The sequence below is a fragment of the Girardinichthys multiradiatus genome, chromosome 22 (genome assembly GCF_021462225.1).
Source record: "Girardinichthys multiradiatus isolate DD_20200921_A chromosome 22, DD_fGirMul_XY1, whole genome shotgun sequence".
Taxonomy (NCBI): domain Eukaryota; kingdom Metazoa; phylum Chordata; class Actinopteri; order Cyprinodontiformes; family Goodeidae; genus Girardinichthys; species Girardinichthys multiradiatus.
In genome coordinates, this window is record NC_061814.1 from 21483894 (window position 1) to 21501563 (window position 17670).

The 17670-nt window shown below is 39.6% G+C and overlaps 2 protein-coding genes across 8 annotated transcripts in view; one reads left to right on the forward strand and one right to left on the reverse strand.

Moving 5' to 3' along the window:
- Positions 1 to 1357, reverse strand: part of LOC124858981 (SH3 and PX domain-containing protein 2A-like) — a 106146-nt gene extending 104789 nt beyond the window's left edge. For 2 of the 4 annotated variants that reach the window (XM_047351348.1, XM_047351347.1), the window contains exon 1: positions 1015 to 1357. In XM_047351348.1, the coding sequence (XP_047207304.1) occupies positions 1015 to 1086 (72 nt within the window). In that variant the 5' untranslated portion in view covers positions 1087 to 1357. The remainder of the gene's footprint in view (positions 1 to 1014) is intronic. The other 2 variants (XM_047351350.1, XM_047351349.1) reach the window with 2 other exon arrangements.
- A 5692-nt stretch (positions 1358 to 7049) lies between these two features.
- The window catches only part of slka (STE20-like kinase a), a 34789-nt gene continuing 24168 nt past the window's right edge, over positions 7050 to 17670 (forward strand). For 2 of the 4 annotated variants that reach the window (XM_047351322.1, XM_047351323.1), the window contains exons 1-3: positions 7051 to 7663; positions 11622 to 11786; positions 16615 to 16663. In XM_047351322.1, the coding sequence (XP_047207278.1) occupies positions 7514 to 7663; positions 11622 to 11786; positions 16615 to 16663 (364 nt within the window). In that variant the 5' untranslated portion in view covers positions 7051 to 7513. Of the gene's footprint in view, positions 7664 to 11621; positions 11787 to 16614; positions 16664 to 17670 lie in introns of all 4 variants that reach the window. The other 2 variants (XM_047351321.1, XM_047351324.1) reach the window with 2 other exon arrangements.

Here is a 17670-nt window from a genome sequence, read left to right on the forward strand (position 1 = left end):
TTTTGCTTCGCAATTAAACTCACTGTTTAAAGCGCCTCCCAAGCCCCTACATCCCACCCCAGCTCCGCCCCTCAGTACCGGCAAAAATTTAAAATTACTTTCACCCCTGTATATCGCACAGGAATATACAGGCTTGATATGATAATAACGTAGCATGACCAAAAAAATTAACAGTTTATGTCTCTTTCTTGTATTTAATTTTACTTGAAAGCAATCTCATTTAGAACATGAGACATTGGAGGGAAACTTACCTTTCCTTGTTCCCTCCAAGTTTCTTCGGGGAATCCCGATAGGGTCTGGTCCCATATGAACTGATGGTTGACCTCCCTACTGGTCTGGCAAACTTCCGTTTTTGGAGGGAGTTTGCAGTTGTTCTTAACTTGCTGTTGTCTTGCTATTTGCTGCATTTTTCCTTTGCATTTGTTTTGTTGGTTGTGGGTTTTTACTTTTCTCTATTTTGCTTCATTGAAGTATTTTACTTTTGCAGTATTCTTCTGTTGCATTTGTTGTTGTTTTTTGTGTGTGTGTCTGTTGGAGTGTTTTGGAGTTTGCATTATTCATTTGTTTGTAGCTCGTTTATCTCTTTGCAGTGCGTTTGGACCTGTCAGCTCACTTGCCTTTCAGGGAAAAAATTTTCCCTGAATTAAAAAAAACTGAAAAATTTTAATATAGATTTCTTTTTTTTACTTGTAGATCACATCTAAAGATATAAGAAAAAGGTCCTTTGGTCAGACTCAGAAACTGTGCCTGTAAGAATCTTGTTTTTCACTTGCCTTTCAGGGCTTCCATAATTGGCATTGAAGTAAAAGCTGTAAAATATATATTTTTATCTGTTGTATTCAAAGCTGAAAGATCACAAAACTTAGGTACAAATGTTTTTTCCAACTAAAAAGCAGTTCAGTGTAGCTACAGCAGAGTATGGAATTAACAGAGCGACATTACAATCCAAAGGGCAGATATAATGCATGCTTTTAGCAAAAAGCGCTCAGCTGAGAAGAGGAGAAAATAACTTACATAGTGTTTGGAGGGATTTCTTCTCTTCTGCACGTCCACAACGTTAACGTCAAGGACAGTGCGGAACTGCATCTTCTCCACAGACCGAACGGGCCTTTATTTGAGGGGAAACAACCACAAACTGCAAAAGCGAAGATGTTCGCCCATGAAAATCTGAAGGGGCTCTGAGATGCAAACGCGCAAACTTACGCAGATATTAAAGTAAGCTTAAGTGAAGGAAAAGAGCGGGATCCGCGGTCAGGTTCTGGGAGCCCACCATGAACCGACGGTGTCAGGCGGTCTTTGTGAAACAATCCTACGCAAGAAAACTGGCGAGTAATCAGAGTTCCCCACCCTGAAGAGGGGCTGCACCACTGCTGTCCGGAGCCAAAGGGGGGAGTCAGGTCGTACGGGGCGGGCCCTGTTCAGCTGACTGGACACACTTCACAGAACTCTAAGGAAGGACTGGTGTCCCCTTGGGACCACCGCTTCTTTGTTCCGCTGAGCACCAGCGATTCCTTGACTTTTGTCCATTATTCTTGCAATACCTCTAACAAATGTGAAAAATTACAGTATTCGCTGGTTTATCATTCTTACTGCAAAGGTTTAGTTGAAAAAATATTTATATACACTGTACACACGGACCTGACAGAGCGAATTTCTTCCTCACTGTCTGACATTAAATAACACTAAACTTGTCATGTTTTACGTCAGTTATAATTACCTTAATTATATTCCTTTTCTAAATGTCAGAATTGAGAGGAATAACTTTTTTACTCTCTTAAAATTCAGAAGTTTACATACATATTGTTTGTAGGCCTACTAGTTATTAATTGTTGTCCAAACGTTAAGACTTTGGTGAAATGTTTCATGTATCTTTCCATGGCCCATTCCTCCTGACAGAACTCAGTCAGGTTTGTAGGCCTCCTCACTCACACACACCTTCTAGCTCTGCCCTCAAATTTTCCATGGGACTGAGATCTGGGCTTTGTGATACTCACTCCAAAACATTAACTTTGTTGTTGTTAAGTCACTTTGTAAGAGAGTGAGAGTAAATTCAGAATATTGTCTGTAACAGCTCCTCATAACTTTGTAACTAATTTGGTGGTATGCTTTTTTTTTTTTTTAATGCCTTTTAACTTCCTGGCTGATGTCTTGAGATGCTACTTCAATATTTTCACATGGTGTTTTATCCTCATAATGCCATTTAATTTGTGAACTGCACCAGTCCGTCCGGCAGCAAAACACACAAACGTAACATGATGCTGCCACCCCAATGCTTCAAGGTTTGGATGTTTTTTTCTGTCTTTCAAGCTTAGCCCGTTTTCTTCCAAATGTAAGAATGGTCGTTATGGCTAAACACTTCAATTTCAGTTTCATTAGACCACAGGACATGTCTCCAAAAATGAAGGCCCTTTTTGCTATACACACTTCCAAACTGTGGTAGGACATATTTATGTTGCTTTTGGAGTAATGGCTTCTTCCTCATCGAGTGACCTTTCAAGACACCTATGACTTGGGATAATGATAGTATCGTACCCAATTCACAGGGTCCTTTCTTTTTGTTCTAGGGTTAATTTACACAGTTAATTATAACATGTTTTTTATAACATGACAATCTGACAAAGTACAAGTTTGCTTTGGTCACCATGTAAATCCCGCTGTCTTTTTGTTTCATTTTATGTTTACCAAACTAAGGTTTTTAGATGCCAAAACATGTATTTCAATAGAGCACAGTGCATGGGTTCACCCATGAAAGGGTATCTTTATTTTAGTATTACTATACCTGATCTGCAGAAGGATGGAAAGTTAAATAAAATTTACATATTAAGCACAATTAAAAAATGATCACAGGTTGTCCGACTTTGTGTTTTCTGCTCTGTTTGTTATAATTGAAACTGCATGATGATAGATCAAATGTACATTGTAATTGTCTGACTCAGTGTGCTCAGAGACCTCCGTCATCTACAATAAGCCTCATGATAAAAAAGAGGACATTACACCAGATGAAGATATTAGTCCATACAAAATTAAAGCAAAATGAGTCTTAGCAGACTTTTTTTCTACATGTTTATGTGTAGGAAAAAGTGCTATATCCCTTTTCTGATCTGACCTTAGTTTCTTTTGGGATGTTCCATATATTCAGTCTTTTTTATCATTTTTCACTGTCTTTTGTGTAATTGTACAACTTAAATCATATCATTCCAAATATATATATATATATATATATATATATATATATATATATATATATATATATATATATATATATATATATATCAATTGAAAAAGTTTGCAAACTAAGCCACTTAAAGATTTATTATAATAAGCCACTTATAATATTTATCAGAAGCAGCATAAACCTGACTATATAGTGTTCATGTGCTAAAACACATCCATTTTTAAATCTTGCAACATATTCTTAATTAGTTTTAGGTTTGGACTCTGAGTAGGCAATTCTAACATGTAGATATGCCTTCTGTTCTAAACCACTACGTTGTAGTTCTGCATGTATGTTTAGGGCCATTATCTGGCTAGGAGTTGTCTTCCAGGGCTATTCTGTGCTTAACTCCATCCATCTTCCAGCTTCCCAGTCCCAGCTAAAAAACAGCATCCTCACATCTTGATGACACCCTATTTCATGTGGGGATGGTGTGTTCAGGGTTTTAGTTTTCTTCCACACATTACCTGTTGCATGTAGGCTGAAAGGTTACATTTTGGTCTCATTTGACCAGAGCATATTCTGTCACACATTTACTGTGTTGCCGACATGGCTTGTGGTACACTACAGACAAAACTTATTTTGGTTATCTTGCAACAAATGCTTTCATCTTGTCACTCTCAAGACCAGATTTGTGAACTGCACGCTAATAGTTATTGTGTCAACACTTTGTCCTGCTGGATCTGTTGGTCTCTGCAGCTCCTCCAGAGTGACCATGGGTCTCTTGGCTGATTCTCTAAATAATGCTCTCCTTTCCCAATCTGTTGGTTTAGGTGCACAAACATGTCTTTGCAATTTTACGTTGTGCTATACTCCCTCCCATTTTCAGAAGATTGATGCTCACAGCGCTCTGTGAGACGTTGACAGTATGGGATATTGTTTTACAACCTAACTCTGCTTTAAACCTTTCATAACTGTATCCCTGATCTGCTTACTGTGTTACTTAGTCTTCACAATACTATTTGGTCACTAATGTTCTCTAAAAAACCTCTGCGATCCTTATAGAAGAGCTGGATTTATGCCGATATTGAGAGACACACAAGTGGAATATTTACAAATTTGTTTTTTTTTTTTAGGCAATTGTATGGACTGGATTCTATTTAGGGGTAAAGGAGGAAAGGAAGTGAATATAAATAAAGTTTTTTTTATTATTTGTGAAATTAATTAAGAACCTTGCATCATCTTTTTTTTTCATTCGTTCTTGGGATACATTACCACCCTGCATGTGGCAAAAGATTTTGCTGCCCTCTAGCGGACGTTTAAATGAGCGTCTACTGAATCGCCTGTTGCAACTTCATTTAGAGCATTGTGCGGAGAAAATCCGTATATTTACATTTCCTTTATTGCTCTGAAATACCTCTGCTATAGGGTTTCATGTGTCACACCCCTTTCCGAGCTGAATGTTGTTTTTACACAGCGTTGGAAAAATACAATGTTTGTTATATTGTGTTTTCCATTAAAACGCTCAACTTACATGAAATAAAATAGATTTTGGTATTACAAACGTGTGTACAAATTGAAAATGCAGTTTTCTATACATTACATGCTGTAGCTATAACAATGATCCATTATACCCTAAAAATATTTACAATGCAAAGCCATTCTATGCCTTTAAAGTCCTAATTGAACTCAGTGATAATGTGTAGATAATAGCAACTGCAGTTGCACAATTACCATTGATGCCTTTTGTCAATAAATACGTCCTGAAAACAGAAAAGATGCATTAAAGCATCTATAAGAGTTTTTTTTAATACATCGCTTTACTCTTAATTTTAAATGAGGTAAAAAGGTGACATAATAGTCTAAATTGTACCACAATGCTTGTCACAAGATGCCATGTGCTAAACGAATGTTAGAAACTGCTTTCTTGACTTTCCTAAATCTGTGGTGTTTTAAAAGTCAATTGTAAACATTTAACATAAGTGTTGTTTTGATGCGGAAAAGAGGTAATCTCAAGATCCAACTAATTATGATACAAAAATGATTTCTGTTTTCATAAATGTGGGATTGTTATTCATGCTTAATAGAAATCTCAAAAATATGTAAACACAAAGAAATAAGCACACTCGATAAACAATACCAATCTTTACCCAGCATTGACTCTAAATGGAGAGTTGGAAAATGAAAATCAAACCCACAGATGAGATCAGTCACTTCTTTCTTCAGTACCTCAAACATTTATCTTGTAAAACTACATTCTGATCAAGATAAGCAGTTAAATTGTGAGGCATCATCTTTTGCTTTCCCATGTAAGGCTAGCCTGGTCACCAGGCCAGTGAAATGTACTGCAGTGTGAAGATAAGCACGAAAAAGAGATATTCGAATGAAACAAAAAGAGCGGCAAAATGTGATTGATTAAACTTAACCACAGTTTATTTAGGAAATCGATCAGAAATCGAATTACCGTTGTCTGAAGCTTATAGATGTGTCTATTATATATTTACTTTTAGACTGTAGTTAGCACACTTTAAAGACAGTTAAAATAAAACACTTCAAGGGTAATAGTCTATTCTTTATTACAATAATATTTTAGCATAATTTTCAATGTGATGTGAATTGATTGTTAATATTATACATTCGTTATTATACAGAGTATCGAGTGATAACATGTCTGAGATTTGTTAATACTGATACTATCCAGTGGTGTACATATAGCTTAGTTGTTTTGCTGCTGGAGGATGGAATACTAATAAACACCTCTGAAGGAAGAGTTTGATAAAGAAATGCAAACATAGATGAATTAATAACAAAAAACACAAATGAACATGGGCTGCACAGTGGTGCAGTTGGTAGCACTGTTGCCTTGCAGCAAGAAGGTCCTTGGTTCAATTCCCATCTGGTGGTCTTTCTGCATGGAGTTTGCATGTTCTCCCTGTGCATGTGTGGGTTCTCACCAGGTACTCTAGCAGTCCAAAGACATGCCTGTTAGGTTACTTGGTCTCTGAATGAGTGTGTGCATGGTTGTCTGTATGTTGCCCTGCAATGGACTGGTGACCTGTCCAAGGTGTACCATGCCTCTCACTCATAGACTGCTGGAGATAGGCACCAGCTTCTCCGTGACCTACTATGGAATAAGCGGTAGAAAATGACTGACTGACTGTTTTCTATATGCAAAGTGGATTTTTCTTCCCTAAGGAGTGAGGAGGGTGCTAATTTTCCAACCATGAGAATGTTAATAATTGGCAGAAATATATTGATTCTGATCGTTTTTGCTTTAATTTTGAAGCCAAGTAGAAAGTAACAGGTTACATTCTTGAGGAAATTTCAAAATTAAATATTAAATATGAATGTGAAAAAATATTAAAAAGTCAAATTCATCTCAAAAAGCACAAACTGGCCAAAGTTCATCAAAAAAAAATCAAGCAACTAACTGCCTCAGTAAAAATTCATTGGCTTACAATTGTAAATGAGTTGAACTGATAATCCTTAAAAAGAGAGAAAAAAACTACAATTTCCCCATATTCATGACGACATTAACACAACTAGCATGCGTGGCTGGGCAGAGCAGAGCACCTTCCTGCATAGAGAATCCAGGAAACGGACGCCGCCAACAAATACATTAAGTTTAATAGTGATAGGGCAGCCTGCGGCGGAAACAAGGCTAATTATCTTTCAAATTAAAAGTCTGTAATCTCTTGCTGAGAGATGAGAACCGAACACGAGAGCAGAATTATGCATAGAAATGTTTACAATATAATTAAAACTACGTTTATATCATACTTTCTACGTACTGCATTAAAATAGATAGTGCAATTTTCTTTTTTTGTGAGTTTCGCCTTTAGTTTGAAATTACAGCGGAAGGTTTGATAAGTGGCTATGCTAACTTGACCCTTGTCCGCTAACTTCAGTGTGGTCAGCCAACCGGAGCATGAGATCCGTGTTGAGTCCATTTTACCTCGGTGGTGTCAAACGGCAAACGTGTCGTCTCGGGCGTGACGATATAGTCGGTATTTTTGGTTTATTTTCATTTCAGTTTGTCTGAAACGGAAACGCTTCCGTTCAAGAACAGCGAGGTCCTCTATCCGTATCCCACACCTCCTCCGCTAGCGTCCTGTGACAGGGCTTCTGTCTATGATGTGATTGTGAATAACTGCTGCCGAGGGAAGTTATAATTGACATTATCACAGCTGAATGGCTGCAGCACCGGCATGTCACGGTTTGCTTCACGCCCGGGTGCTCTTATTCCGATAGCCGTCTGAGTTCCGCGTCGGGAGGGACCGTTGCTTTTTGCTGGCGGATTGAGAGAAGAGACCGCATCCGCAGCACTGTAGTTCAACGTCAGGAAAACAACAACACAAGATGTCTTTCTTCAATTTTCGGAAGATATTCAAGCTGGGGCCAGATAAAAAGAAGAAGCAGTATGAACACGTACACAGAGACGTGAATCCGGAGGAAATTTGGGAAATTATTGGTGAGCTCGGAGATGGCGCTTTTGGGAAAGTGTACAAGGTAAGTTAAGGCGTTGCGTTACATCCGCTTTCTAGTTTTAGCCCCATTTATAAAGACTCTCGCATAGATCTGGCTACTGGTTGTTGAATGGAAGTGATCGAGCTGCTCAGTAATATCAGCTTAGCCTTTGCTCGGGCCATAGTTTCATTAGCTAAGGCCAGCAGCTAAATATTTCTTATAAAATCAATTCTGCCAAAGTTAGCTGCAGTTCTAAACTGTGGCCTGCTTTCCTGTTACAGGAAATAAAGAAACGTTAAACGTTTTTCTTTGTATAGGTCTAAATCAATCTAAATCACATATTTGCCTTTTTAAACATGACTGACATGTGCTTGGTGAAGATTATGGAAGGCGTGGTTCACAGCCATTGGAAAAAACACACTGCCCCAAGAATGTAATCGTTAAAGACTGTTACTAGAAATCAAAGAGCTCATAACAAACAACAGGACAGGTGTTTTCTGAAGTCACACCCTTGTAAATTGGCCTTTCATAGAATGCAGTTTGTTTGTGCCATACACAGTTGCAGGTATTAATCGTTGTTAGTCTCTTGCCATTCTCGCTCTGTATTTATTTCACCAAAACAAATGAAGAAGCTCTGAAGAAATGACCTTTGACCGTGTATTAGCTGTTGCTGGGTTATTGGTATTGAAGTTACCGTTTCATAAGCACTGAAGTTAATCTACATTTTCGTCACTACTCTCTTCACCATCACAATGTATTCCTCAGTTTCTCGGGAGATGTATGACCTTGAGCTATGTCAGGTGTGGACAATAAAACTGGGTTGACACTTTGCAATTGTCGGCCTTCTCAGCTCAAATCTAGAAGATTTCTGGTCGTGAGTGTAACAAACAACCGATGTAGAGCTCTCTGGACTAAAGATGACGTATCCGAAACATGAAGCTGTGTCAGACATTTTCAGAGCTAATCGTGCGGCGTAACATCAACAGATGTTTGACTTTTTTTTCCTCTTTTGCCCATCCATGAGCACCTCTACAACTGTGTCATTTTACTCAGTCTCACTTTGTTTTTGGTTGGTTTTTTTTTTTCCCAGAATCTACATGTTATAATAGGAGGGGTAACATCGGTAGCTTGCAGTCCATTTATTGTTTGACTAATATAACTATTGAATCTTTCTGAGACCGCAGTAGCAACAAATTGTGAAGTCTGCCATCTTCCTTCATACACCATCACATGACTTTCTGTTAAGATATTACATTGCCCACCTGACACAGTGGACAATGTAGAGTTTTAACAAATGTTAAGCCTCAACGTGGTCCTTTTTGAAATGACGATATTGTACACATTGATATTGTGATAATGGTTTGGATACAATATATTGTCCAGCTCAAATTTCCATGATTTAAAGAATCGGCCCGATCACGCTTCAAAAAATGAAATGCTAAAAAGAAAAAATACCGGAAATCTGTATTGGCCAGGAAAAGCTTGATTGGAGGATTTAGAGATTTTGTATTTTTCTTGCAGCAGTTTGTATAATAGTTTAATTTTCTGTTTTTAAATAAAAGCAAATAATAAACGCTTTGGATTAAAATGTTTGTACCAATGCCATAATTCAGTCAGTGGTGTTTTTTTTTTTTTTTAGTTTATCATATACTTCTCCACTTCATCATACCATTAGAATCTCATTCCAGCCCATCCCTGGCTGTCGCTTTAAACGGTAGGCTGGATATCACATGTGACCTCTGCTCGGTTCTGTAACTTTCCAGGTTGTTTTGCTCTGAGAGATTTTTTGTCTCACATCTTTGGAAGATGGTAAAACTCCTTTGAAATGGCTTCCAACCAAGGCCCTGAAGAGTGACATGCAATACATGACTTTATGAGAAGTGCCACCTTCTCTGTGTGTGCCGCCCATGTAGATCCTTCCTTCCCGAAACTGGTGTGTATAAATAATCCAGTTAATTATCCATTTAAATTTTCATTTGCCTTTTATTTGTTTCCTACCCGTATTAGCTGGTTGGCTAACTGTAAGGGAAATCAGAGGGCTTTATAGTTTTAGCTGCTTAAGCTGCAAAGCAGACAAAATGTACAATACGACAGACTTTACCCTGTTCCATTTACAGAACTGCCTTTATCAGATCACATTATTATTCTCATCAGTTGTTTCACAGGCCTTTGATGGTTGCCTCCGTTAGGCGTGGTGGGATTGGCTCCCTGCAAAGTGTGAATCAGCTGTTTTAAGAGTCACAAAGGAAAAGGAAAGCACCCTTAATTCAGCCATGTGTAAAGTACATGTTGGACTGTACCTTACAAAGTAAAGAGGTGTGACATTTTTAGGACTTAATACAAACTACTGTGTTGTTTACACAGTGATTCATTTCACATGCTTGAATCAGTGTTCATATTCAGAACTAAGAAAAATAAGCTTTCATCTGTTAGACTTTAACTGAGGTTTCTCAAGGCGGTTGGGTTAAAATGCTGCGTTCACGCCGACCAAAGGAGACCCAGTTCTGTGTATTTCTCTGATTCTGCAAATATATTAGGCAGGTTCTGTTAAACAGGCGGAAGTCGGTGTGAAAGGACAGAGCTGGGGGACACGTCATGTCAGAAAGTGTAAATATAGGGTCTGACACAGCAGTCAATGTTAACACTCCTTTTTTTTTCTTTTTCCACTGACACTGTGTCTGTATCCATAAGCATTACATTCAAGGCTGGCCTTAAAATAACTTTTAAAACGGCTTCCACTTGTTCGTAGATGTCTGGTCATTTTTGCTACCAGCATCTTCTGGGTAAATGTAGGTTATATGCCTTTAGATCATTGTTTGATGATTAGTGGGCTGACTTTAGGTGTAACAGAGTGAAAGGAAATAAAAAAAGAATATAGCTTACTTCCTACTTGTTTTAGTCTAACTTAATGAAATCAGTTTGGGTTGTCTATGTTTGGGGCAAAAGATAATGAGGTGTCTTGTAAATGGTTTGACTTATTTCTGCTCGTCTATTTCAAAAAATATTTATCTTGTATTTTTTAAAGATATTTTTCAGCACTAGAGGCCTTCATTTTTCAATAGTAGGTAGACAGGAAAGAGGGGCAAAGAGAGAGGGAGACATTCGGCAAAGGTCGCCGGGTCCGGGACTCAAACCCGGGACGGCTGCTTCGAGGACCATAACCTCTATATGTGGTCGCGCGCCATCTTGTATTTTTAATTTGATTGTGTTTAGTAAGCGGTTATGTTGATGTGGTCTTCAAAAAGGCTTTCTGTTTTATGTGAAATTCCTGATGTAGATCAAATATTTTAATCAGTAAAATATAGTTATTAGTCTTTTTGTCAGCAACCACCTTCAGAAATACATTTAACAATACAGGTGCTTCTCAGTGAATTAGAAAACAGGTGAAAAGTTAACTTTCAATATTTTAATTCTGTTACATTCACACTATACAGATTTATAAGATAGAGTGACATATTTCAAGTATCATTTGTTAACTTTTAGTTACAATTATTGTTAAAGCTTGTGGCTAAAGACAACTCGGAATGTTTTTTTTAGTAAGTTATTGCATTTTACATTTTAAAAGAGATTTTTGGAAAATGCATTTCATGTTATGTCCTACCTTTCATTGTATCCAAGAATATTAATGAAAAATTAAGTGGAAGGAAAAAGTGTGTTAGAAAAAATTGCACAGCAACCGGGATAACAGCCACCATGAGAGCAGACTGGTCTCCTCCATGTCACACCGCGGTAAAGGAGTCGTTTATGCAAAAGGAGCCATGACAAACGCATAATAATCAAGATTAACTGAAATAAACAATTGAAATGTATCACTCTGTGTGTAATGAGTCTATATAAAATGGGTTTAACTTTATGAATTGAATGAATGAAATAAATCCCATTTTCAATGATATTCTGATTGCTTGAGATGCACCTGTGCATCCATTTAATGCAATCCTCTTTCTGTCTTACACATTCTGTATGTTCCATATTTGAACTGTTTTGTTCATGTGTTTTCTAGGCTCAAAACAAGCAGAACGGGACCCTTGCAGCTGCTAAGGTTATTGACACCAAGACAGAAGATGAATTGGAGGATTACATGGTGGAGATTGACATCTTGGCGTCCTGCGATCATCATCACATTGTCAAACTGCTGGATGCTTTCTATTTTGAAGGCAAACTTTGGGCAAGTTACACAGTTCCCTGAACGGTCTTTAACTGTCCTTCCTTCTGGTGAAACTCTTAATTGGAGCATCTTGTTTTTTGTTTTTTTGGAAATGTAACTTAATTAAGTTTGAGAGTCATCCTTGTTAAATAAAAATGATGATTTTTATTTTTACTCAGCATTAAGGCAAAACACCGAGATTTTCTGACATTACTTTAAGAGCTACATTTTCATCCAGCTATTTCTTTGTGAGCTGTGAGTCCAGTTTGAACGTGTGGTATGTAGAGCTCACTCTGAGCACTAAGAGGCCCCAGAGCAATACATCCTGTCAGGTGGTGTCATGTGACTGCCCCTTGTGGACCGGCCACGGCTATAGGAAAATAATGGGATGGTTTTGGTGGCTGGAGAAAGTGCCTGTGAATAATTCAGAGATGCATGCAGGTCATGTCTCTGGAGCCTGTCTCTTAAGCAGCTTGATTAATGCTTAACTGCCTCTGCTTTGTCTGGGTCGCTCAGTTAATGTGTGATTTATTCTTTACTTTGGCTGTGGGGTTTAAGTTGGCAGATTTTAAGTTGTGCATATAGTAACTAAATGATTTAGTGAAAGCGAGATTGCCAAGGCATTATGGCCTATTATTAGCACCAATGTAGAACAGGTCTAAACACTTTTCATTGTTGGAATCCAAAAATAGAGTGCAATGCTCAATTCCAGTTTATTTATATTTTAATCCATCTGGTGCAAAATACTGCCAAGTACCATGAGACCAAGCTTAATAAAGCCAGGTTAATCAAATTAGCCTCTATGTAGTATGTATTATTTTTGGCAGATTTACTTCATTTGTAAAATATATAAATGTTAGCTGTTTGCAATAAACAGATCAAGCAAGAACAGTTCAAATAGCTCTTCACAACTAATGTTATGAGCAGTTCGTCCAAAATTGCTCATTTTAACGTCTACTGCAGTCTCAAAATTATTCAGTCTCTTTATATTTTACTGTTTAGTAGGGTGCCCCACTTGCTGTGACAACCTGCAGCAAATATTATTCATACACTAGCTTCTGACAGAGTTCCTGAGGAATCTTAGCCCACTCCTCTAAGGCAAAGGTCTCAAGTTCATCAGTATCTTTGGATTGGTGTGCTGCAACTGTCTTTAAAGGCTGTTCCAGTCAGGCATCTTTGATGGGCACTTTGGTGTCTTTCAGGGCTTTTTCTTAAACAAAGCCTTGGTGGACTTTGAGATATGGTTGGGATCATTGTTCTGGTGAAGCTCCATTGAAGCTTCAGCCACCTTAAAGATGGCCTGACACTTTCTACCAAGAGAAACCGTATGGTGTGCTTTTAAGCAGATGCTTCATTCTTCCCCCTCCAGAAATACCACTGATCCATGAGGCGGTAAAGTTCCAGTTTCAACTCATTTCTCTACAGAACGAAAACCTCTTTGTCTTCGTCAGAGAGACAGCCGGGGCAAAGAAACTGTCGCTATGGCAGCTGGTTTAAACAGTTTGTTTGCAGAATGTGTGCTAGCTGCCTTTTTCCTGACCCTAGACATGTACGAGTCCTTGATAGAGGGAAGGTCATCTCAGGTGATCTTCTCTGCAGACCTAATTGTTCATTGTAGTTTGGACCTGTCCTGTTTTGTGGATGAGCCAAACCACACTGAGATGGATGTGCCCAGGAACTGATTCAATAATAGCAGCGTAGAAGATGAGCAGCAGCTCCTGTGGAAAGTTGTACTTCTTGATTTGCCACAGGAAATACAGTCTGTGTTGGGCCTTCTTCCAAACAGCGTGTATGTGTGAGGACCATCTCAGGTCTCTAGAATGGGTGGTTCCTAGGAACCGGAAGTAGTCCACAGCGCACACAGTGTTGTTGAGGATGGTGAAGGGAGACAGGGTAGGGGGTGTTTTCCAGAAATCCACCATCATCTCCACTGTCCTGAGCAGGTTAAGCTCCAGGTGATTCTGACCGCACCAGTGAACCAGCCTGTCCACTTGTTTGGATGAAGACTCATCAGTGTTCTGGATCAGACCAGACCAATAACAGTAGTGTCATCTGCAAACTTCAGGAGTTTCACAGATGGGTTTGCTGAGATGCAGTCATTTGTGTACACAGAGAAGAGGAATGGGAAGAGGTCACACCCCTGGGGGGCGCTGGTGCTGATGGTTCATGTGCGGTACAAGATGTTCCCCAGCCTCACTTGCTGCTTCCAGTCAGTCAGGAAGCTGGGGATCCACTGACAGGTGAAGGCTGGCATTGTGGGCTGAGTGAGCTTCTGTTGGAGGATCTCTAGGTTGATGGTTTTGAAGGCAGAGCTGAAGTTTACAATAAGGATCCTGACGTATGTCCTTGGGTGGTCGAAGTGGTGCAGGATGAAGTTTAGACTCAAGATGACAACATCCTCTGCCAAACAGTTTGCCCTGCAAGCAAGCTGCAGGAAGTCCAGCAGGGGACCTGTGATGTCCTTCAGATGCTCTAACAGCAGCTGCTCAAAGGACCGAGCAAACAGGTCGGCAGAAGATGCTGTCAACTTAGGTCTACACTATATCCTGCAACACCTCGACCGTCCAGGGATGTACGCCAGGATCCGTGAAACTCCTGAAGTTCGCAGATGACACCACTGCCATTGGTCTGATCCAGGACGGTGATGAGTCTGCATACAGACAGGAAGTGGATCGGTTGGTACACTGGTGCAGTCAGAACTACCTTGAACTCAACCCACTCAAGACTGTGGAAATGGTGGTGGACTTTCGGAGAACACCACCCCCATACACCCCATCACCATCCTCAACACCATGTCAGCTATGGATCACCTCTCGTTCCTATCAACCACCATCTCTGAGGACCTGAGATGGTCCTCACACATAGACAGTGTTCAGAAGAAGGCCCAGCAGAGACTACGTCCTGAGGCAACTCAAGAAGTTCAACCTTCCACAGGAGCTGCTGGTCATCTTCTACACTGCCATCATTCAATCTGTCCTGTCTTCATCCATCTCAGTGTGGTTTAGCTCATCCACAAAACAGGTCCAGATTACAACGAATAATCAGGACCGCAGAGAGAATAATCAGGGCTGACCTTCCCGCCATACAGGTCTAGGGTCAAGAAAAGAGCTGCTAAAATCTCTGCAGACCCCACACACCCTGCACATCAACTGTTTAGAGTTTTACCATCAGGCCGGAACAGAGCACTGTTCTCTAAAACCAGCCGCCACAGAGACAGTTTCTTCCCCCAGGCTGTTTCTCTGATGAACATTTAATATAGTACAAAACAACAGCATACAGATGTTGCAAATGCACCTTTGTATATATGTATTTAAGGACATAAAGATATATGCATAAATATACCTTTATAACGCATTGGAAAAAAAAAAGAAAACCCAGAGAGCATAGTGTACCGGAGTCAAATTCCTTGTTTGTATGTACGAACTTGGCAATGAAGCTGATTCTGATTCTGAGAAGTCAGGGTGACAGGCCTGTAGTCGTTTAATCCCATGGTGGCACATTTCTTGAGGGCTGGGATGATGGGTAAACGCTTGAAGCACGAGGAAACCTCACACAGCTCCAAATACTTGTTAAAGATCTGAGTGACGATGGTTGCCAGGTGGTCAGCACAGGTTCTTGGGCATAAGGGGGGTTGACATTGTCAGGTCCTCGAGCCTTCGGGATGTTTTGACACTGAAAAGGCCTATTTAGATCTTCCTAAGATATTTTAAATCCAGACAGTGGGTCTGAGGAGAGGAGGGTGGTTCCTTACCTAAACTGTAGGTTTGCTTTTCAAACCTACAGTAGAGGATATTATTGTCGTCTGCCAGACGAGGAATCTGCTCAGGGTTAAGGGATGGGCTCCTGTAGGCAGTGAGGTTTCTCTAACCGTTTCAAACTGAAACTGGGTCTTAAGCTGAGAGGCTGTTTTTAGCTTCTCGCTGTAGCTTCTCTTAGCTGCCCTGATCTCCTTGGTCAGATTGTTTGTGGCCTGCTTCTACAGGGCCTGGTCCCTACTCCTGTCAGCTTCTTCCTTATTCCTACACAGCTTCCTCAGATTTGAAGTAAACTTTGATTTTGGTTGTATGTTTAAAGGCTCTTAGTCTGCACACACTTGCCTTCACAAAAACTGGTGTATGATGTCACAGGGTCAGTGAATTGGCTTAGATCAGAGGCTAAGGCTTCAAAAACTCTCCAATCTGTGCAGTCAAAGCAAGCCTGTAACATCTGCTTTAACTCATCAATCCACTCCCTTAGAGCCCTAGGTTTAGAAATTTTTAATTTCTTCCAGTAGGTTGGATTGAGATGAAGCAGACAATGATCAGAAAGTCCAGAATCCATAATCTGCTGTGGAGGTTTGGATAATTTTAGGTGCAATTGTATGCTGTTATTGAAGGGCTGCTATTTTCTCAGAACTTCATTGAAAACATGGAACCTTTTTCATACGTTGAGTCTTGAGAATGGTAAAGGTTGATCCGTGAGGTCAATGACATCCGAGAACAAACCAGCCAGCCCAAGATATAACACACCAAAACTACAACTTCTTGTTTTCTTTTTAAACATTGTCATACAACAAAACATTTGGTCTAAATATAAGACTCTAATTTCTAAACATCACATTAGATTTTTGTAAAAGATGCTGTAGTAATCTTCAGTCTTCAGTAAGAGATTATTTTAATGTGTTAAAGCACTTTGCACTAAGATGAAAAAAACAAAAAGTGTGTCTGGAGTAGGAGCCCGTGGTGATCTGATAGTATCTGATTGATTAGCTCTTTGGAATGTCGTCACAGGCTAATCAATAAAGGTCCTCGGAGCTGAATGCCTCGTTGTATTATATTACCTTCTTACTAATGGTCTTTCTTTTTTTCAGATTCTGATTGAGTTCTGTGCTGGCGGTGCAGTCGATGCCATCATGCTGGGTAAGTCCCTCATCTACTGAACAAAATAGGAAGAAGTTCATAGCAGTTTTTTGTGTAACCTTCCTCAAGAGAGAACTGCTAACTCTTTATTGCACAGTGGGAATTTGTTTTTCTGTCCCTTGACTGTACAGGTCCTTCTCAAAATATTAGCATATTGTGATAAAGTTCATTATTTTCCATAATGTAATGATGAAAATTTAACATTCATATATTTTAGATTCATTGCACACTAACTGAAATATTTCAGGTCTTTTATTGTCTTAATACGGATGATTTTGGCATACAGCTCATGAAAACCCAAAATTCCTATCTCACAAAATTAGCATATTTCATCGGACCAATAAATGAAAAGTGTTTTTAATACAAAAAACGTCAACCTTCAAATAATCATGTACAGTTATGCACTCAATACTTGGTCGGGAAACCTTTTGCAGAAATGACTGCTTCAATGCGGCGTGGCATGGAGGCAATCAGCCTGTGGCACTGCTGAGGTATTATGGAGGCCCAGGATGCTTCGATAGCGGCCTTTAGCTCATCCAGAGTGTTGGGTCTTGAGTCTCTCAACGTTCTCTTCACAATATCCCACAGATTCTCTATGGGGTTCAGGTCAGGAGAGTTGGCAGGCCAATTGAGCACAGTGATACCATGGTCAGTAAACCATTTACCAGTGGTTTTGGCACTGTGAGCAGGTGCCAAGTCGTGCTGAAAAATGAAATCTTCATCTCCATAAAGCTTTTCAGCAGATGGAAGCATGAAGTGCTCCAAAATCTCCTGATAGCTAGCTGCATTGACCCTGCCCTTGATAAAACACAGTGGACCAACACCAGCAGCTGACACGGCACCCCAGACCATCACTGACTGTGGGTACTTGACACTGGACTTCTGGCATTTTGGCATTTCCTTCTCCCCAGTCTTCCTCCAGACTCTGGCACCTTGATTTCTGAATGACATGCAGAATTTGCTATCATCCGAGAAAAAGTACTTTGGACCACTGAGCAACAGTCCAG